This window comes from Portunus trituberculatus, chromosome 6 (genome assembly GCF_017591435.1).
Source record: "Portunus trituberculatus isolate SZX2019 chromosome 6, ASM1759143v1, whole genome shotgun sequence".
NCBI lineage: Eukaryota > Metazoa > Arthropoda > Malacostraca > Decapoda > Portunidae > Portunus > Portunus trituberculatus.
The window spans coordinates 9069196-9092026 of NC_059260.1; the positions used below are offsets into that span (position 1 = coordinate 9069196).

The 22831-nt window shown below is 37.7% G+C and overlaps 1 protein-coding gene across 1 annotated transcript in view; it reads right to left on the reverse strand.

Moving 5' to 3' along the window:
- LOC123517268 overlaps positions 1 to 22831 on the reverse strand; it is a 230171-nt gene that overhangs the window by 42029 nt on the left and 165311 nt on the right. The window contains exons 9-10 of the mRNA XM_045277241.1: positions 13890 to 13995; positions 9782 to 10011 (exon numbers count right to left, since the gene is read on the reverse strand). Of these exons, the coding sequence (XP_045133176.1) occupies positions 9782 to 10011; positions 13890 to 13995 (336 nt within the window). The remainder of the gene's footprint in view (positions 1 to 9781; positions 10012 to 13889; positions 13996 to 22831) is intronic.

A 22831-nucleotide genomic window follows, 5' to 3' on the forward strand; every position in this document is an offset into this window, starting at 1 on the left:
GTGAGCGTCATATTTCTTTTCTGAGCTTTCTTCAGTTCAGTTGTCCCGTATAGTGTGTTGGATACCAACTACACACGCCGTATGCTGTCCTTGAAATCCTAGTGCTCCTCCCACCATCCTTGTCTCCACCAATCACTAAAGATAAGCTACATCGTCCCGCCTTGTGTCTAAAATTACCCAATGGCATAGACTGTTTCCATCTCTCTCTCTCTCTCTCTCTCTCTCTCTCTCTCTCCTCCATTCCTCCCTCCTCTCTCCCTCTCGAAGATAAGTTACATCGTCCCGCCTTGTAACATTTGTGAAAAAACACACACACACACACACACACACACACACACACACACACACACTGGAGAATCTTGGATATGAGACTGAGGAAGTGGTTCATAACCCAGAAAAGTACAGCAAGAAAGGACTAAAGAAACTTACGTATGAGCGGAATGTAATGTATTCCAACATAAATGGAGTGATATCGGGATTTTAGAACTCAACGATTACTTGAGGACAAGAACCCAGATATTGTGGGTCTTACTGAAACAAAACTGAGAGAGGGAGAAGACCTGATGATGGTTGGAGAAGGAAATATAATGTTTGGAAAAGAAATAGAGTAGGTAAGATGGGAGGAGGAGTGATGTTGCTAGTTAAAAAAGATATAAAGGTGGATCAAGTGAAAGAAGGTATGGGAAAGGCAGAAGTGCTAAAGATCAGAGCAGAAACTAATGAAGGAAAAAGAGGCACTACATAGTGGTGTACGTACCACCTAAGACAAATGCATGGTCAGTACAGGAATATGAAGAAATGATAAGTGATACAGGAACATGTCTGGAAGAAATGTTGGGTGGCTGTGAACGAACTATAATGATGGGAGATTTTAATTGTAAAGAGGTGTGTTGGGAGGACTGGTCAATGGAAGGATCAGAGACAACATGGGAAATACACTATTGACACTGGCAATGGAAAATGTGTTAACTCAGTGGGTCAAAGAAGATACTAGGTTTGGAGGAGAGGGAGCATCGTCAAGACTGGACTTGGTCTTTAGTACAGAGCCAATGGTCATTGAGGAGATGAGGGTGGAGTGCCCTTTAGCAAAGAGTGATCATGCAGTTTTGGAGTTCAAGGTGATAGATGAAGAGAAATCTAGAAGAAATGAAGAATATAAAGTGGGAAGATGGAATTATGCCAAGACAGATTTTGGAAACCTAAAGAAATTCTTTCAAGAGACAAATTGGATGAAATTCAAGAGTGCTAAGGAGCAAATGAAAAGTGGAAGGAATTTATAAAAATATACAAAGAAGGTGAGAAAAATTTGTACCAATAAGACAACATAGAGAAGTTGGAAAGCAGGACTGGTTTAACGATAGATGTGAAAAGGCTAGAACAAGAAAAGAGGATGCATGGAAGAGGTGGAGAAGGAAAAGACGGATTAAGCAGTGGGAAAGTTACAAAAGAGCAAGAAATGAATATGTGTTGATTAGAAGAGAAGAAAGAAAGAAACAAGAAAAGGATATAATTGATAAATGTAAAGACCAACCAAGGCTTTTTTACAGACATGTGAACAACAACATCAAAAATAGAGAAAGTATTGAAAGTTTAGAAGTAAATGGAGTATGCAGTGAGGATCCCAGGGAAATGGCAGAGGCTATGAATGGATGCTTTTGGAAGGTATTCACAAAGGAGACTGCTTTTGACAAACCACTGGTAATGGAACAGAAAGGGATTATGAAGGAGTTTCAAGTAACTGTGGAGGAGATCAAGAATATGATGGGGAGTTTAGAAGTGAGAAAAGCTGTGGGACCTGATGGTGTATCAGGATGGATTTTAAGAGAATGCATGGAGCAACTGGCAGAAAAAGTTTGTGAAGTAATTGATGCCTCATTAAGGGAAGGTGTAGTGCCCCAAGACTGGAAAAGAGCTAACATTGTCCCAATTTATAAATCAGGTAACAAGAGAGACCCATTGAACTATAGACCAGTGTCACTTACAAGTGTGGTAGCTAAGATGTGTGAGAGGGTGGTGAAGAATAGATGGACAGACTTCTTGGAGAAAAATGACATACTTTGTGAGTGTCAATTTGGTTTTAGAAAAGGGCGTTCATGCACAACAAACCTGATATGTTACTATTCGAGGGTGATAGATGTAATACAGGAAAGAGATGGTTGGGCTGATGGAATATATCTGGATTTAAAAAAGGCCTTTGATAAGGTACCACACCGGAGACTGATCTGGAAACTTGAAATGGTAGGAGGAGTGCATGGCAGTTTACTAAAATGGATGGAAGACTTTTGGTAGGAAGAGAAATGAGAACAATAATTAAGGACAGACCATCAGAATGGGGCTTGGTGGAGAGTGGAGTTCCACAGGGATCAGTGTTGGCACCAGTAATGTTCGCGGTCTACATAAATGACATGGTGGATGGGGTGTCCAGTTATGTGAGCCTATTTGCAGACGATGCAAAATTGTTAAGAAAAGTGAGATGTGACAAAGATTGCGAACTACTCCAGGAAGACTTGGACAGAATATGGAAATGGAGCTGTACATGGCAAATGGAGTTCAACACGACAAAATGCAAGAAATTAGAGTTTGGCAAGAGTGAAAGAAGAATCAGGAGTATGTACAAGATAGGAAATGAAGACATAAAAACCAGTCATGAAGAAAAAGACCTTGGGGTGACAATTACCAATGACCTATCGCCAGAGAGACATATAAACAAAATAATTGGAGAAGTATTGAACTTACTGAGGAACATAAGAGTGGCGTTCATATATTTAGATGAAGAAATGATGAAGAAAATAATTACTGCAATGATAAGACCGAGGCTTGAATATGCAACAATACAGTGGGCTCCGAACTTAAAGAAACACATAAGGAAACTAGAGAAAGTACAGAGGGCTGCAACAAAAATGGTGCCTGACTTAAGAGATTTGACTTATGAAGACAGACTGAAAAGAATGCAACTTCCTACCATGGAAAACAGAAGAGAAAGGGGAGACCTGATAGCAATATACAGAGTGATGATTGGCATGGAAAAAATGGATAGGGAAGATCTGTGTATGTGGAATGAAAGAATGTCGAGAGGGCATGGGAAAAACTAAAAATGGCCACTTATAGGAGATGTGAAAAAATATAGCTTCCCTCATAGAAGGGTGGAAGCATGGAATAGTTTAGACGTGGAAGTGGTCAACGCAAGGAATATTCATGATTTTAAGAAAAAGCTGGACATTAGTAGATATGGAGACGGGACAGCACGAGCATAGCTCTTTTCCCTTATGTTACAATTAGGTAAATTAGGTAAATACACACACACACACACACACACACACACACACACACACACACACACACACACACACACACAGACCTGGATAAGATTTGGGAGTGGAGCAAGAGGTGGCAAATGGAATTTAATCTGAGCAAAAGTCATGTGATGGAGATGGGAAAGAGTGGAAGATGGCCAAGAGGGTCATATAAGATGGGTGAAGAAGTAGTGTTGAAAAAGGTGGAAAAGGAAAAGGATTTGGGAGTGATAATACAAGACCATGGGCAGTCTGAGGCTCATATTGATAAGATGTTTGGAGAAACGTATAATTTGATAAAAAATATTGGATTAGCCTTCCATTATATGGATAAAGATATGATGAAGAAATTAATTAGTATGGTAATTAGACCAAGATTGGAATATGCTGGAGTGGTTTGGTCCCCTTATAAAAAGAAGCATATAAGGAAGTTGGAGAGATTGCAGAGAATGGCAACAAAAATGGTTCCGGAATTGGCAGAAATGACCTATGAGAAGAGATTAAAAGAAATGAATTTGCCTACCTTGGAACAAAGAAGAGAAAAAGGATATTTAATACAGGTTTATAAACTGTTAAATGGACTGGATGAAGTGGATAATGAGCAAATGATGTTGAGAGAGGAAAACTTAAGTAGAACTACAAGATCGCATAGTAAAAAGATAGCCAAGGGAATATGCTTGAAGGATGTGAAAAAATATAGTTTTCCACAAAGATGTGTGGAGTTGTGGAATGGTTTGAGTGAGGAGGTGGTGTCAGCAAGGAGTGTGCATAGTTTTAAAGGAAAGTTGGATGTGTGTAGATATGGAGACGGGGCCACACGAGTATGATACCCAGGCCCTGTAAAATTACAACTAGGTGAATACACACACAAAAACAACAAATTTTCTAATTTCTCTCTCTCTCTCTCTCTCTCTCTCTCTCTCTCTCTCTCTCTCTCTCTCTCTCTCTCTCTCTCTCTCTCTCTCCCTCTCCCCTCTCCTCCCTCCCCTCTTCCTCTCAAAGATAAGCTACATGCATCCCACTTGTGTCTAAAATATTAGCAAATGCCACACACTCTCTCTCTCTCTCTCTCTCTTTTTCTCCGAAGAGAGAAGCGTCCACTTTCCTCTTGAAGGCGATATAGTGACTAAAAATAGCAGCATAATACACAAAGGCGACAAGTATGACAAGCTTGCACAGTTTCCAGCTCGGGCCAAGGCACTACCACCATATATCATACAGGTGGGCTTTTTTAACATCCGGCGTGAAGGGGTTAAACACATTGGAAAAAACTAAAAAGAGTTTCTGAGTCAGCCCAGGAAAGCTGTGTGTGAGAGAAAGATAGTGGCATTTGAAAAGTGACCTATAACCTATCAAAACTAATATAACCAGAACATTTTGGTGGCCCATGGTGGTACAAAAAAAAACTGGTGAACACTAAACTCATTATAGTGAAAGTGTGAGTGTGTAATGGCTGTTACATACTACAACACATCCTCTCGAACACACTGGTAACTCAGAACAACAGCTGAACCATCCTGCTAACGTCAGTAGGAGTTTAACCAAAACAACCCCTGTGCTACCACTTTAAGACTCTACTCTTACCACTTCTCACTCATTCTTTACTCTTACCACTTCTCACTCATTACTAAAGAGAAAAGTAAAACATAACACTACACCACTATATAACACACACACGCTATGCACTGTCACACAGACTTCCTACATATTTCCTTGTCATGGCTTTGGAGTTGATTATGCATTAAGCAGTCAAGGAACACTTCTCAGATTTCTGCATAATTTTACAAGTTGAAACAGGGTCTACAAAGGACTATATGCTGGGGTCACACTATAGCTTTTTCTTTACTACGATGTCCAGACAGTCATAGGAGGGCTGTCGACGGCAGCAATGACCTCATTTTAACGGCTTTTGGCCTGTAGTAAGATGTCGTGAGTCAAGTTGTACCTTAACGTGGATATATCATATGATGTCATAAGATGTCCTTGTTGTCGCACGACATCGTAGAAGCATTACAACAATCAAGCGCTGCATTCAATTGTCGGGAATAGAGTCACAACAAGCAAAGCCATTTCATCGGGCATAAAATGACATATGATGACGTTATAAAGAGATACGATCATGTACATGCTGCTAACGACATCGTTCGACAGCAAACGAGTCAAAAATCTTTAAAATACTGAGTCACAACTGGTCTTTGAACATACATTTGGCAGTAATGCACAAAAACATTGTCACTAGAATCATTGTGACCTGAGTGACCACTCATGCGTTGTCACCAGTTTAACAAAACAACTAGCCCCAGTTTACCCACTGAAGACGATGAGACAGAGGAAGGGGATGATAGGTATGAAATCACATCGTCATCACAAGATTGCTTTGGGACATCCTTCGATATTGCAGGCCCATTGGACATGAGTATAGAGGAGCCACCTTCGACATGAGGAGTGCACATCCTCCTTCAGACCCCCATGAAGGTGGATGTCCTTCGTTTTGCATGTCCTTCTTACAGTGAAATGCTCCCAATCGTTACGACAGTCGTGTGCAATCCCAGAAAACTGGTCTATACGACCGTCAAGCCCGTTGAAGTAAAAAAAAAAAAGCTGTACGGTGATCCCAGTATAAGAGACCACGGCGACTGTTGATGGTGCTGATGTCATTCTTTCATTCCGAGACAGACTAAAACCTTTCAAGGTCGTTTGAGGAGCAGCTGTGACCTTCGCTTTGTACATTCTTCTCAAATCTTGAGTGAGTACACGCACTTTACAATTACACAAAATAGCATCACACATTATTTTATTTTCATGCTGGATGCTATCAGTTATTCTTTTAGTGTTCATGTACATACATCTGTAGTATATGAATAACTGTGTATTTTCCAGTGACTGCATGCTATTCTATATTATCTTCCTTTATATCATATACTTCTATTATACTTTGGGTATATCATTTTTGTGTGTCAGTGACTGCTGATGATGAACAAACCCGGTGAATTTGATGAATACATAGAACTAAATGAAGACAAAATTTTGCAGGATGAAGCTAGAATCAGACATCAATATGAGAGTGACCTCACAGTTGAAGAGGATAACAAGTTAGTTTGCCATGACACTCCTGGTGATGTTTATACCTTGAGAAATGGTAAAACCTGCTTCCACCATGGGAACTAACATTGTAGGTGCACAAGTCACCACTGAAACAGTAAAATTTCTTCACACAGAAAATACTGTGAGATCTTTCACAGGCCAGTATGCGGATTACTCGGTTTACACGCTCATGACCATGTGTGAGGATGTCTTGTGTTACTCAGGAACGACAGATAAAATTGCCTTTGTTAGATCAAAATTAGCAGCTGCTTTATGGGCTCTAAAATCGATGGAAGTTGTGTCTTTCCTCGCATGGAGCCTTGGGCAGAATTATGACCTATTTAGAAAATGTTGTGTATTTTTGGGGATGGAGCAGAAACTACTATCTAGAAACAAATTATCTCAATTGTGGAGAGTAATGAAAATAAGGATAAGGCAGTGAACCCTTAAGAAATGTCCTCCATCTGCAAGTAAGCAGATGGAGAGCCGTCTGTGAGAACTGAGGGAACCAGGTTGGTGTGGGGGACCAATCTTCTTTATGCTCTTTCAAGTACAGGGGAAGGCGACACGTACTTTCCAGTCTCTCGTCTACACTCCTAATGACTCATTTGATGTTCTGGTATCAACAACAGAAACCAAATTAAAGGAGGGAAAAAGGGGAGCATCCACTGTGGCAGTGGTTACGGAGAATGTGCCGGTAAAGTCTTACACTGCAGTAGTGGGGAGCTGCCCTCTAGTCTCTTTCTATTGTAACAAACAAACCATGACATCATGAGAAGAGATGCCTGAAGCAAAAGAGTGATCAAAAGAGGGCTGTGGTAGAAGTGGGCATTTTCACACTGTCAACACAGCCACCTCACACAAGTCAGGGGAAAGCACTGTTACCAAGGCCTAAAACTTCCACATCCACTCACACCCATGCTACCTTCTCATATACATTTCTTCACATTTCAACATCCATTTCTCCTCCTCCTCAGATAGTCAATTCCTCTTCACTACCACCCTACTTTTGCCTTGTCCATGGTTATGGGCATCACTCATCAGATCGTTGCCGACAGATTGCACAAATGCAGGCTGAAACAGATGTGTGATGTGTTGTTGACCCTCAAGTGGTGGGGAATGCCATGTGCCCTGCGACAAAAAACCCAGGTTAGGATGCCCAAATGATCAATTTGTGTTCACAGGCATGAACAATTCAGCCATTTATGACAGTATTGTTGGTGTCTGTGATCAGCCCACTATCATGGTTCTACCTACTAAGATACAGCCATGCAAACTCTCCTTGGCCATGGACACTGGTGCCACTGTGAATGTCCTTTTGGAGGGCTCGTTTAGAGCTATTACGAATAACAAACTTTCGCGATGGTCAGTGACTGTTATGCCAGAGTTATTTAAACCTCTGTGGGATGACTGGCTCAGCCTTGACTATTTCAGGAATGGCTATTTTACCCATATGCATAAAAAGAGGGCTATCCATTCATTACATGAAATTCTATGTCACCTCTAATTTCCATCCTCCAGCTAACAGTTCTCTGATGTTGTCAGATATGAAGCTCTTTGACATGCAAATCCTTCCAAAAAATTATTCAGTCACGATTCAGGGGAAGACACTTCAGATGATGTAAGAACATATACCATTATTTCTTTGCCATGAAACAATGCATAACAGCGGGGAAAAATGCAGTGGGAGTCCCTTGCATATACTGCCGTCTGTTCATGTGTCTCTTCCCACTCTCATGTCTAATGTCAATTGGAAATGCACTAAAGCTACTGTGGTGGGTAACCATGAGATTCTGGAATGTGTAGCAATGCGTATTCCCATCACAGTGCCTGATGCACCAGGTAAAAGTGACATATGTTTCACTGGTCCTTATAAACTTTAGTGCCTTGCAGAAGATGTCATGTTACTTATTCGTTAGTGGTGAAAGTTACCGGAAATCCATTATGTGCAAACATGGTCTCTCCCTTGGAGACAGGTTGGTGTACAATCAAGAGGTGTTGTTTACAACAGGAAGATAGATGAGAACAAATGCAGCAGAGTCCTGCAAGTGGGTTGTTTACAACATTGTCCCCTCGCTGTGGGGTAAGCATGGGTGAACAAAGTAAGCAGAGATGGGAGGAGTTTTTTTTTATTTTGTGCCTTTTCCTTGCCATAAACTCTTACTTAATTGCTGAACTTATTCATTATGCTACTAATGCTACTCTTTATTGCTGAACTTGATTGCAACATTTATTTTTTCATCACTCACTTTTAACTTAATTTTCTTCATTGCTTTTTTACCTTTTTGTGCAGTTATTTAAATAAATTTCTAATGTCTGACCTTGTAATGACACATGCCAAAATAACTTCTGAAATATTCTGAATGAATGGTTTTGGGGCTTCTTATGTCATAAGAATTAGTAATATACTATTTTCTTACATACCAGCTCAGGTAAGTCAGGTGATAATCTCAACAGTTGCCAGACCAGCTGCACTAGTACATGTGGAGATGGATGTGACCTCAGAGCTCCCCAGGGGGATTATCATGAGGGTGCATGATTTTATCAAAGCCATCCCGTAGATCTGGCAAGCTGGCTTATAAAGCATTCTTATTCCTATTTTGAACAAAATTAAACAAAATGAATACATAAAAATTATTGACTTTTGTTTCCTTTGATTTTTTTCTTTATCATGTCACTACAACTAATTTCTTTTACACTACACACCATGAAAAATACATAAGTATGTGAAGGCTGTTGTTAAAAAAAATCTGGAAAAGTGGCAACAATGCAAGCAATGCCCGCTCTCCCAGCTGATGGTGCATTAATACAACATTGAAGTATGTGTATATTGCTGTGCAATCTTTTTAAACCAACTTCATAGTATTTAACTCCACCCTAGCCCTGTATACTATACCTTGGGAGCACAAGATCAATATCTTCCTTCACTCTGTGAGTTTGGAAACACAATAGTTTAGCTAGATATTGATATCCTATGTGAGCTCACTTAGTGACCAACTCATTTATCAAACTTGATCTGGTTGATAAGTGAAGAGAAGCTGTATGAAAATGTTTAGCTTTATAAAGCAGATTGCAAAGACTAAAATTATCTATCATTTTGACGTGAAAGGAATGAACAGGAAAAACAAAAGCAGAGTTAGCACCAGTGCCCATCATATTCCACTCTACCTCCATGGAAGCACAACAAGTGTCTACTGCATATTCTTAATCACCATTTTTTCTTTTAAGTAAAAGGGGAAAATTGCTTCCCCTAAAAAAGAAAAAAAATCAGTTGTCAGTCCCCTTACAGGACCAAAAGGATTAGCCAAAAAGACAGGGATAAATGTTTTGAAACCTCCCTCTTAAATGAAGTTGAGTCATACAAAGTTGGAAATATAGACAAAGGTAAATGAATGTTTACTTACCTCTTGTAGGGCATTGATCTCATGTAAGATAAAACGAGCCTCTGATGATATATCAGCAGTTATGCCCACATCACATGTCTGGGATTTCTGTACACAGCATTCTTTAGTGTCATCTACGACAATAACTTCTGGAGGTTCAATCTTTGGTACCTTTGGCTTCCTCTCACATGTGGATGGACTTCTTGGCCTGCGTTGCTGCCAGTTGTTATGTCCTTTATCATACTGCATTGCTGGAATATGATTAAATCACTTTATTAATGTATTCTATGAACACAAGCAGTGTGTGATAAAAGTCAGTTTTCACATTCTTAATAGTGGAAACCCGAGTCACATCCTTAATTCATTGCTTGACCTAAGATGGAACCCAATTTGGACTCGTCAGACCTTTATTTCTCATTGAAATCAATGGGAAATTGATTTATCTGTTCTAGAAGAAAAAACTATATAATTTACATTGCAGCCAAATGGATATAGAATGATAGTGAGAGAGAGAGAGAGAGAGAGAGAGAGAGAGAGAGAGAGAGAGAGAGAGAGAGAGAGAGAGAGAGAGAGAGAGAGAGAGAGAGAGAGAGAGAGAGAGAGAGAATATCAACAGCTTTGGAGAAATTTGTGGCTTAGTCAATTATCTATGATATATGTTATTATTAAAACACACTTTAACCCTTAAACGGAAACTCCCAATTTCACACACACTAATCGTTTCCTGACTCTATTCAGATACACAGCAAAAATATTGAAAAAAAAAAATATATGGATCATCTTTACTGAGTTACATTTGATCATATTTGAAAAAGAAAGCACCTTGTAGAATGATGAAAGCAAAAGCATACATATTTATGTTCATATTATATTTACATGATTTAAAAAAAAAAATTTGAAAAAAGTGACTGCCATTTGTGTATAAATAAAAATTCCTTGGACAGAAAAGTAAGAAAATTTAATATTTTCAAACTAAAATGGTTGCTCTTTCTAAGAAAAAGTGTATAATTTTTAATTTGCTTCCCAATTGTGCTCTGACTAAATGAAAATTAAAAATTTTTGTTTCTCATTTTGATGAATAAACAGGTAAATAAACAAATAAACAGAACCTGCATACCCACAACATGGTTTATCATGATAACTTTTGCTTGAACATATTACTAAAATCATTATTTCAAAATTATTTACAAATTGTATGCTCTCCACCCCAATTGTGGTGCTCCAAACAAAAGAAAAGGGATTCCTGAAAATGTGATTTCCTATCAATAAGCAAGTCAGCTGTGACTGGCTAATAGGCTTCACTGAATGCTATTTCACCAGTGAGATCCACAGTTTCCTTAGCCAACAGCTGCTGTGTTCTCTCATCAGGCAATCCAGAGGGATGCGATATGTCAAATTTACCTACAAAAAAAAAAAAAAAACAGAAAAATAGTAACAACTATTACACACGTGTAGAACGAGAGAATAACTGTACCAGGACTCTTATCAAATCCCAGAGAACATAATTAGCATGAGTTAGAGATACTAAGGCCTTGTATATCACAGGCCTATAAACAATGCTTTCCCCCCTACTATGTTCATGAGTCAATATTTCACAAATGGACTTTGTGGGTCCACCTGGCATCACAGCCTTTACTTAGGTAGGAAAGAGTATCGCCAGCGAGGAGCCCATCTGTCATCCTCTAGATCTGATGACCAACATACACTCGATTCAGACCCATAGACCTTGGAGCCATCCATATGTGCGTGAAAAATAGCGCTCTTTTTCAAAACCACTAACTAGTGACTACATATGGACTCACATCCCTATACAAGGGTTAAATAGTCGGTACATCTGAACAATAATGAAGAGGTAAAATTGGCAGATATAAATGTAGGAGAATGAGAAAGTCAATTATACATAATTCTAGAAAAAAGTTTGTTTTACTTTTAGAATTTTTACTGTATAGTAATTACACAATATTTTTTTTTATACTTATCATTTATTGTTTATCAGTCAATTCATCATAGGTTATTTTTAGATTATATAGAATGACATGAATGCCTGTACTATCCCACATTTGTGATTCAATCATCTTCCACAATTGATAATGGTTTGGATGAACTAGATTCTAGAAACTTGTTTCATAATGTACAAGTATTCCCCATTAGACCATGCTTTGCTTTTATGATAATATTGTGTTTACATCCGTAATTCTGCTTTACGACTGATTGTTTTGATGTTATGATATCTCAAGTACACACTCATTTACTCTAAATGCAAGTACACTTAACCCTCTGCTATCGCACCTTCTGCTATTGTGTTTTACTGCTATTGCACATACTTAAAAAGCTGCACATATTTTTATATTGTGCACAAAATTACTGCTTTCACATGCCCGTCATTCAAAAATTTCCAGGTTATGATGTCACATGATAGTTGAGAAATAGTTCTTCACATATTTCCCCATCCTTAGCTCTTAATTGTCCACAATAAGGTACTATATTTAATGGCACATAGGATCAACCTTTTTCCAGTACTTTTACCTACCTTATTTTATTTTATTGCTGGTATTATTATCATTACTAATATTATCACTTTAAAAACAAATTTTTAAATAATCTAACCTGTGAGGCTGTGATGCATGTTTATAAATATCAGTTGATAGCCACTGACTGTATGCCATCTAATGGTGAGGAGTAACATCGAGTGCACAATCATCACAAAACACATCAAGAATAAGAATGGAACATAATTGGTGCCAGCACCAAACCCCATGGTACTCCACTGGTAACTGTGGTCCAGCTTGATGGGGTGTCTCTTATCATTGTCCTCATTTCCCTATCTATTAAGTAGTCTGTCATCCACTTTAAGATATTTCCCTGTATTCCTCTCATGCACATGTGTTCTATTTTCCACAGATGTCTTCTATGTGGTACTCTGTTAAAAGCCTTCTTAATATCAACCCATCCATCTCTCCCTTGTACTTTATCTATTACTCTTGTATAAAAGCTTAGTCAATTAGTTATGCATGATCTTCCTTTCCTGAAACCAAATCAAGAATTATTTATTATTTCCTTTCCCTCCAGATATTCTATTTTTCTTTGATAACAGCTTCACATTCGTTAACATCTTGTACATACTTCATTCATATGGCTTCCTGTGGTCAGTGGCATATCTTGAACAAATATTCCCAAACTTCTTTCTTCTTTACTTTTCCTTATGATTTTCTCCTCAATATTATACTCACATCCAGGTCTTATCTTACTCTTACCCATTTTCATCACATGGTAATTCCTATAATTTCAGTTTCCACCTATGGAACTGCTCATAATTCTTGTTAACATCTCCATACATCATGTCTCTTTACTATTCTGCCTGCTTGTGTTTGTGGAGCTGGGTCTCATGGTTGATAAATTAATATATATGCACATGGAAGAGTGGCTGTGAGATCATAATTTGGCTTCTCAGTGTTAAAAAAAATTAATAATATAATGAAGGGTTCTACAGTTTCTTTCTCTTGTCTCTCACTTACTCAATAGTAATCTTACCATTAGACTGTTCTATCAAAAGCATCAAACTACTACCAGCTACTCTGGCCGTAATGAGTACTAACAGTGGCAAAGATGGGACTAGTTACACAAAGATGGAAAGATACACACGTGATGCGGGAAAGCTTCACTGTCATGAGAAGGCCAGGAATAAAATGTCAAAACAGAGAGGGATAATTAAAAAACAAATAAATAAATAAAGCATTGAATATAACAAAATTATTTGTTGTTAATATTAAACCATTGGCCATGCATAAAGTGTACATAAAAGATAAGAATAAACCACACTTACAGAAGATGTGGATTACATACTACCACTAAATCAATGAAACTAATGCTTCACAAAGTAATCTTCAATAACAAACATAATGCATACAGAAAAATGATATTCCATCCCTTCATTAAAAATTCTATTTCATAAATAACTGGTCATCCATACCAACACTTAAACAATGCCCAATCTAACATATTAATTTTTATAATTGACAATTTGGAAAAATTCTTCTAATGAGAGCAAAAGTGTCCAGTGCATCATAGCAAACATATTTATTGACATCAATTATAATTAAGCAAAAAGTCAGCATTATAGAAAACTTACTTAAATCAGCAACATTTACATGAACTTTCCCTTCAAGTTCTTCTATATGGCAACATTCCTCTTCAAAATCTCTTGAAGACTTCTTTATATATCCAAACTTCACCTCCTGTAAATATGGAAATGAAAATTGTATCAATATAATGGCAACACACATACACACTCACACACGCAAGCACACCCTAACACACACACACACACACACACACACATACAAGTCTATAAATTGATCAACAGAATGGACCAAGTGGATAATGAGAAACTGATCCTGAGAGAAGAATATGACACCCGAAGCACAAGATCGCATAGTAAAAAGCTGAGAAAGGGAAGATGTCTGAGAGATATAAAAAAATATAGTTTCCTGCAGAGATGTATTGAGACGTGGAACAGTTTAGATGAAGAAGTAGTGTCTGCAACGAGTGTGCACACTTTTAAAGTAAGATTGGATAAGTGTAGATATGGAGACGGGGCCACACGAGCATAAAGCCCAGGCCCTGTAAAACTACAACTAGGTAAAATCTAGGTAAATACACACACACACACTGAAAAAGGAAGTAGCTAACTACAAGAAAGAGATGGAAGAAGGACTCAGTAAAGCCGAGAAAGAAAATGAGGAACTGAAAGATCTAGTAAACAAAGAAGAAGAAAGAGTACAGAATGTGATTAAAAAAGAAGTACAAGCATGGAAAGTCCAAGATAAGAAAGACAAGGAAAATTTTCAGGAAGTGTTTCAAGAACAGTTACAAAAAAGAGATGAGAATATGGCAAACAAAATGATAGAGTCCTTAATTGCAGAAAAAAGTGTAATTATTTTTGGCCTGAAAGAAAAAATTGTAAAATATAGACCAAGAAGGGAAAAAGAGGAAATAAAATCAGTCAAACACCTACTAAAGAATCTAAATGATGAGGATAGACAGAATTTAGAAGAGGAGGTAGAAGAAATCCACAGAATGGGACCATATCAAGAAGGAACAGTGAGACCAATTAAGATACTACTAAAATCACAAGCAGCAATAGAAGAAATATTATATAGAACAACAAAACTCAGAGAAACAGAAGGTTGCAAGGATATATATATAAAGAAAAATAGAAATGAGGAAGAAAGGAAGAGATACAACGAACTAATGGCAGAAGCAAGGGAAACAATGAAAGGTCAGAGGAGGAGAGGGCGACTTTTTTTTTTGAGAATTATAGGAGACAGGATAAGGAAATGGTATATAAAAGAGAAGGAAGAGAAAAAAATGAAGCAAATTTAACTAAAAATGATAAGAACGAGATTAAAAATTATGTATATGAACAAAGATGGGGTTTTATCAAGTAAATTAGAATTAAGAGATTACATAAAGAAAGAAGAACCAGATACTGTATGCCTGGTCGAAACAAAATTAAATGAGGCAATAAAAATAGACATAGATAATAGGTATAATATATGGAGGAAAGACAGAGTGGGTAAAGGAGGAGGAGGAGTCATGATGATGTTAAGGTGACCGCCCAGTGGCCATGGTTTCGAAAAATCTGAAAAATAACGAAAATCCCTAAAACACCACCAAAGCATCCCATATGGCAACATAGTGATGGAGTATTTTGGGGAAATACGCTAAAATACGTGAGATATTCAATCTTTAAAGGGCCCCTGCCACACCCACTGCAGCCCGGGGATTCCCCCCCTCCCCACTCTCTATACCATAAATGATGATAATAAGCACAGAAAAAGCTATGGAAAGTGGTTTCTTTGATAAGGAAAGGTGGGCACTGGCAACTTAGTACTATGGCATACACAGGAAGACACCCTCTCCCCTTCCATTTCAATGTCCATGTGACTGCAATGGGAGGAGGATCTATTGAGTATCTCGCCCGTTATTTCACATCTTCCAAGCCACAATCCAGCCTATTTTACCTGCCTTTTTTGCCTTACAATGTCTAAACAAACGGTGCAAGTGGAAATTACAAGTTGTAACGACCATGTATGGATGGGAGACACCCTCGCCTTCGAGCGACTAATAACTACAATCAATGGGCGGCCAGGTGCCATATGAGTTGTACAGAATATTCTAAACATGCCTAAAAAGGACATATGATGCACATAGTGGTGTATGAGCATGAAATATCCAACCCAAATAAATGTACAGGGTCATAGAGGACCAAAATGACATCTCTGGGGTTTTTTGCCTTTTTCTCAGTTTCCACTTTTTATCATTCAAATCAAATTTTCTCCCACATTTCTCAACGGATTTTCAATTTTGAGGTATCATTTTGAATCTCAATGAAGCTGCTACATTTCCACTTCCTAGAATTTGGAATTTTTTTTTCTAAGTGCCACAATATAATTTTATATAAAAAAAATTGAAAAAAAATAAAAATTCATAATGGCCATCAAAATGAAAAAATCAAAATTCTATGAGGTGAAAAAATTTTGGTACATGACATACTTCATATCCGTACTGGCAAAATTGATATATGTCCTCAAGTGACAAAGTTTATAGGAAAAATATTTCTTTGTTATATTGATTTTTTTTTTTTTCATGCAGTTATTTATGGGTCAATTCATTTGTAACTACTAAACCAACATCATGTAATAAACATCTATTTGCAAAAAAAAAAAAAAATTACCCACGTACCTCTTTATTTTTTATTTTTCAAAAACCTCACCGGACGGTCCCCTTAACCCTTATGTTCCGGCGATCGTATATGAACGATTGCATCAGTGCGTCCGTAGCGATGGTGATCGTTCCCGTAATCAAGAATTTTTGCGCCTTATGTCTGAGCTCTACGCACGGTTTCTCGAGTCAGATGGCGAGTGGAAGTATCTGGCTTCTTTTTCCACCCGTAGTGTTGCCACTAGCTCTATATATTTAGGGGTAACTAAGCGATTCTCCCATTCTGAGGGCAACACTTGGGAAGCCCAGCGACCCGCCGTGTCGAAAGCACCCCGATAAAAGCGAAGGGACGTCTCAGTTCATAACTCACTATGGAACAAGACAGATAATTTTTATTTAGCAGTGCTTCTGAGACTGACTACAGTGACAGTGATTATGAGGAAGAAACTGAAGAAAGCGAAGACAGCAGTAGTGAAGACTCGGAAAATTATTCAGAGGATCCACCTGTTTTCTCAGAACAGAGAGAAGACAGAGATCGTGGTGATAGAGAACAAACTCCAAACATCATATTGAGAACCCAGAGTGGCTCACAGAGACGCAGGCGTGCCTCTCGTGTTCTGGGAAGACGATCAAGGGTGTGTGTATTTACCTAGTTGTAGTTTTACAGGGCCTGGGCTTTATGCTCGTGTGGTCCCGTCTCCATATCTACATTTATCCAATTTTTCTTTAAAACTATGTACACTCTTTGCTGACACCACTTCCTCACTCAAACTGTTCCAAGTCTCAACACATCTTTGCGGGAAACAAAATTTTTTAACATCTCTCAGACATCGTCCCTTCCTTAGTTTCTTACTATGCGATCTTGTGCTTCTAAAGTCATATTCTTCTCTCAGGATCAGTTTCTCATTATCCACTTCATCCATTCCGTTAATCAATTTATAAACTTGTATCAGATCCCTCTCTCTTCTCTGCTCCAAGATTGGTAGATCCATTGCCTTTAGTCTCTCCTCATATGTCATCCCTTTAAATTCTGGAACCATTCTTGTAGCCATTTTTTGTAGTCTCTCTAATTTTCTTATGTGTTTCTTTTTATGGGGAGTCCACACAACTCCTGCATATTCCAATCTAGGTCTTATTTTAGTACTTATCAATTTCTTCATCATTTCCTTGTCCATATAGTGAAATGCTACTCCAATATTCCTTAGCAAATTATATGTCTGAAAATTCTATCAATATGGCTTACCGGTTGATTATTTTCTTCCATTGTCACTCCCAAGTCCTTTTCCTTTTTTACTTTTTCTAGTTCTACTCCATCTCCCATCTTATAGATTCCCACTGGTCGTCTTTCACTTTTTCCCATTTCCATGACATGGCTTTTGTCCACATTGAATTCCATCTCCCATTTTTTACTCCATTTCCAGATCTTGTTTAAGTCTTCCTGTAGTATTTCACAATCCTCTTTTGTTTAATGACTCTGCACAGTTTCGCATCGTCCATAAATAGATTTATGTAGCTGTTCACTCCCTCTGGCATGTCATTTATATATACGAGAAAAGTATTGGTGCCAATACTGACCCCTGTGGCACTCCGCTGTCTACTGTTCTCCACTTGGACTTCATATCTTTAACTATCGTCCTTATTTCTCTTCCCTTAAGTAATTCTTCATCCATCTCAATGTGCTTCCTTTTAAGCCACCCTTCTCCTCTAACTTCCATAGTAATCTTTCATGTGGCACTTTATCAAAAGCCTTTTTAGATCTAAATAAATACAGTCAACCCATCCTCTCTCTCTTGTACTTTATCAACTATTCTAGAGTAGAAACTCAATAAATTTGTCACACATGACCGACCTTTTCTAAAACCAAATTGGCTATTTGATAATATTTTGTTGTCTTCAAGAAACTCGATCCATTGCTTCTTTATTACTTTTTCACACATCTTGCATATTACACTAGTTAGTGATACCGGCCTGTAATTTAAAGGTTCTTCCTTCCTTCCGCTCCTATATATGGGAACCACCTCAGCTCTTTTCCACTCCACTGGCACTGTTCCATTTTCTATTGAGCATTTCATGATGTTGTATATTGGACTTGCTAGTTCTTCCCTACATTCTTTCAGTATTCTGCCTGAGACTTCATCCGGTCCCATTGCCTTTTCCTCATCCAATTCCGTCATCAACTTTTTTATTTCAAGCTTGGTTACTTTAATCTCTTTCATATAGACAGTCTCTCTATTACCCTGTGGTCTTTCAAATTTGGATTCCTTAGTAAAGACCTCATGAAATTTACTATTTAACATTTCTGCCATACTTTTGGGTCTTCCACCATTTCATTTTCTCCTTTTAACCTTTCTATTGTTTCTTTTTGTCTTATTTTTCCATTTATGAATCTGTAGAACAATTTTGGTTGTTCCTTACATTTTTTGACAATGTCCTTTTCGTAGTTCTTTTCTTCTTCCTTTCTCACCTTAGCATATTCATTTCTTGCTGTTTTGAAGTTTTCCTTATTTTCTGGATTTCTGTTTCTTCTCCACCTTTTCCATGCTCCATCTCATTTCTCCTTTGCCCTAGCACATCTTGCATTAAACCAATCTTTCTTTCCTTCTTCTTTAGATCTATATTTCGGAAGATATTCCCTGACCCCAGTTTTGTATATTTCCAAAAATAAGTTATATTTCTCTTGAACCGTTTATGAGTTTTCCATCTCCTCCCAGTTTACGTTTTTTAAAATAGTTCTTGAGATTCTCAATATCAGCCTTTCTGTAATTTAATCGGTCTCCTTTGTATGATTCATCTCTATCTTCCTTTCCTTCTTCTATATCCATCTCTAATATTACATGGTCACTCTTTCCCAATGGGCACTTGTATCTTATATCATCGTTAATTGGTATATCCCTTGTAAAAACTAGGTCTAATCTTGCCGGCTCATCGTTTCCTCTGAATCTTGTGTTTTCCTTTACTCTTTGGACCATCAAATTGTCTATCATTAGGTTCAGGAATCTATCTCCCCAGGCATCTTCCCCCATACCACTTTCATAATTTTCCCAGTCTACCTCCTTACAGTTGAAATCTCCTACCAATATAACTTTTCTCCTTTCCTTAATGATTCTTGTAAGACTCCTTATTGTGTCAGCTATCATGTCTCTATATTCTTGGTTGGTCCATGAGTTTGTTTTTGGTGGCACATATGTTCCAATGATTGTTAACTCCTTTTTGTTAATATGCATCTTAACATACAGTATTTCTGATTTTCCTTCCCCAAACTCCACTTGATTTATCACTATCTCCTTCCTTAACATCATCATTCCTCCTCCTCCTCCTCCTTTACCCACTCTGTCTCTCCTCCATATATTATACCTTTTATCTATGTCTATTTTTATTGCCTCATTTAACTTTGTTTCCACCAGGCATACAATATCTGGTTCTTCTTTCTTTATGTAATCTCTTAATTCTAATTTACTAGATAAAATCCCATCTATGTTTGTATACGTCATTTTTTAATCTCTTGTTCTTATCATTTTTAGTTACACTTGCTCCATTCTTTTCTCTTATTTCTCTTTTATATACCATTTCCTTATCCTGTCTCCTATAATTCTCCAAAAAAATGCCTTCTTCTCCTCCTCTGACCTTTCATTATTTTTTTTTTCTCTTGCTTCTGCCACCAGTTCATTGTGTCTCTTCCTTTCCTCCTCGTTTCTATTTTTCTTTATATATATATCTTTGAAACCTTCTGTTTCTCTGAGTTTCGTTTTTCTATATAGTACTTCTTCTGCTGCTGCTTGTGATTTTAGTAATATCTTAATTGGTCTCACTGTTCCTTCTTGATATGGTCCCATTCTATGGATTTCTTCTACTTCCTCTTCTAAGTTCTGTCTATCCTCATCATTCAGATGTTTTAGTAGGTCTTTTACTGATTTTATTTTGTCTTTTTCCCTTCTTGGTCTATATTTAACATTTTTTTCTTTCAGTCCAAAAATAATTACACTTCTTTTTTTCAGCAATTTCTCTTACTAAATTTTCTTTTTTCTTGAGGACTCCTATCATTTTGCTTGTCATATTTTCATCTCTTTCTTTTAACTGTTCTTGAAATACTTCTTGAAATAATTCCTTGTCTTTCTTATCTTGGATTCTCCATGCTTGTACTTCTTTTTTAATCACGTCTTGTACTCTTTCTTCTTCTTTGTTAACTAGATCTTTTAGCTTTTCTTTTTCTTTCTCGGCTTTACCGAGTCCTTCCATCAATTTCTTATAGTTCGCTATTTGGACTTTTAATTCTTCATTTTCGGTTCTTAGTCTAGTTTCGTTTTCTTCCACTCTTTTTATCCTTTCTTTCAATTTCTGGAGCTCTTTATCCTGTTCTTCATTCTCTTTCATTCCCATACTCTCCTTTATCAATTTATCTAATTTACGTTCGATAGTTAAGACTCTATCAAATAGTGAAGTTTGCGCCGTATCAAAGCCTTCAAATTCTCCTCCTCCCTCACCAACATTGTCATCATCAGCTTTCATTCTTTCCCTTGTCACATACCTGCATTTAGATGGAATATCTTTCTCACTCATTATTATTTAACACTGTATTCATGAAAAAAAAATGAGTCCACACTTATCGCCCAGGCCACTGTAAACCCAAACAAAGGTAGTGAATTCAGATCAGCTGATTCTCGGGAGCGACGGTATCGCGTCCTTCCTCTGCCACGTCTTGTCTCTGTGTGTGTGTGTGTGTGTGTGTGTGTGTGTGTGTGTGTGTGTGTGTGTGTGTGTGTGTGTGTGTGTGTGTGTGTGTATTTACCTAGTTGTATTTACCTAGTTGTAGTTTTACAGGCCCTGGGCTTTATGCTTGTGTGGCCCCGTCTCCATATCTACACTTATCCAATCTTACTTTAAAAGTGTGCACACTCGTTGCAGACACTACTTCTTCATCTAAACTGTTCCACGTCTCAATACATCTCTGCGGGAAACTATATTTTTTTATATCTCTCAGACATCTTCCTTTTCTCAGCTTTTTACTATGCGATCTTGTGCTTCGGGTGTCATATTCTTCTCTCAGGAGCAGTTTCTCATTATCCACTTGGTCCATTCCGTTGATCAATTTATAGACTTGTATCAGGTCTCCTCTCTCCCTTCTTTGTTCCAAGGTTGGTAGATCCATAGCCTTTAGTCTATCCTCATATGTCATCCCTTCAAGTTCTGGGACCATTCTTGTAGCCATTTTTTGTAGCTTCACCAATTTTCTTATGTGTTTCTTTTTATGAGGGGTCCACACTACTCCTGCATATTCCAATCTGGGTCTTATTATAGTATTTATCAATTACTTCATCATTTCTTTATCCATGTAGTGAAATGCTACTCCAATATTCCTTAGCAAATTATATGTTTCTCTAAAAATTCTATCAATATGGCTTACTGGTTGATAGTTTTCTTCCATCGTCACTCCTAAGTCCTTTTCCTTTTTTACTTTCTCCAGTTCTACTCCATCTCCCATCTTATAGATTCCCACCGGTCGTCTTTCACTCTTTCCCATTTCCATGACATGGCTTTTGTTCACATTGAATTCCATTTCCACTTCTTACTCCATTCCCAGATCTTATTTAGGTCTTCTTGCAGTATTTCACAATCCTCCTTTTGCTTTATAACTCTGCACAGTTTCGTATCATCCATAAACAAATTTATGTAGCTGTTCACTCCTTCTGGCATGTTGTTAATATAAATGAGGAAAAGTACTGGTGCCAATACTGACCCTGTGGCACTCCGCTTTCTACTGCTCTCCACTTGGACTTCATATCTTTAACTACCGTCCTTATTTCTCTCCCCTCAAATAATTTTCTATCCATCTCAATGTGCTTCCTTTTAAGCCACCCTTCTCCTCTAACTTCCACAGTAATCTTGCGTGTGGCACTTTGTCAAACGCCTTTTTTAAATCCAAAGAGATGCAGTCAACCCATCCCTCTCTCTCTTGTACTCTATCAACTATTCTAGAATAGAAACTCAATAAATTAGTTACACAAGACCGTCCTTTTCTAAAACCAAATTGGCTATTTGATATTAATTTGTTGTCTTCAAGGAACTCGATCCATTGTTTCTTTATTATTCTTTCGCACATCTTGCATATTACACTAGTTAGTGATACCAATCTGTAATTTAAAGGTTCTTCTTTCCTTCCGCTCTTATATATGGGAACCACCTCAGCTCTTTTCCATTCTACTGGCACTGTTCCATTTTCTATTGAGCATTTTATGATGTTGTATATAGGACTTGCTAGTTCTTCCCTACATTCTTTCAGTATTCTGCCTGAGACTTCATCTGGTCCCATTGCCTTCTCTTCATCCAGTTCCTTCATTAACTCTTTTATTT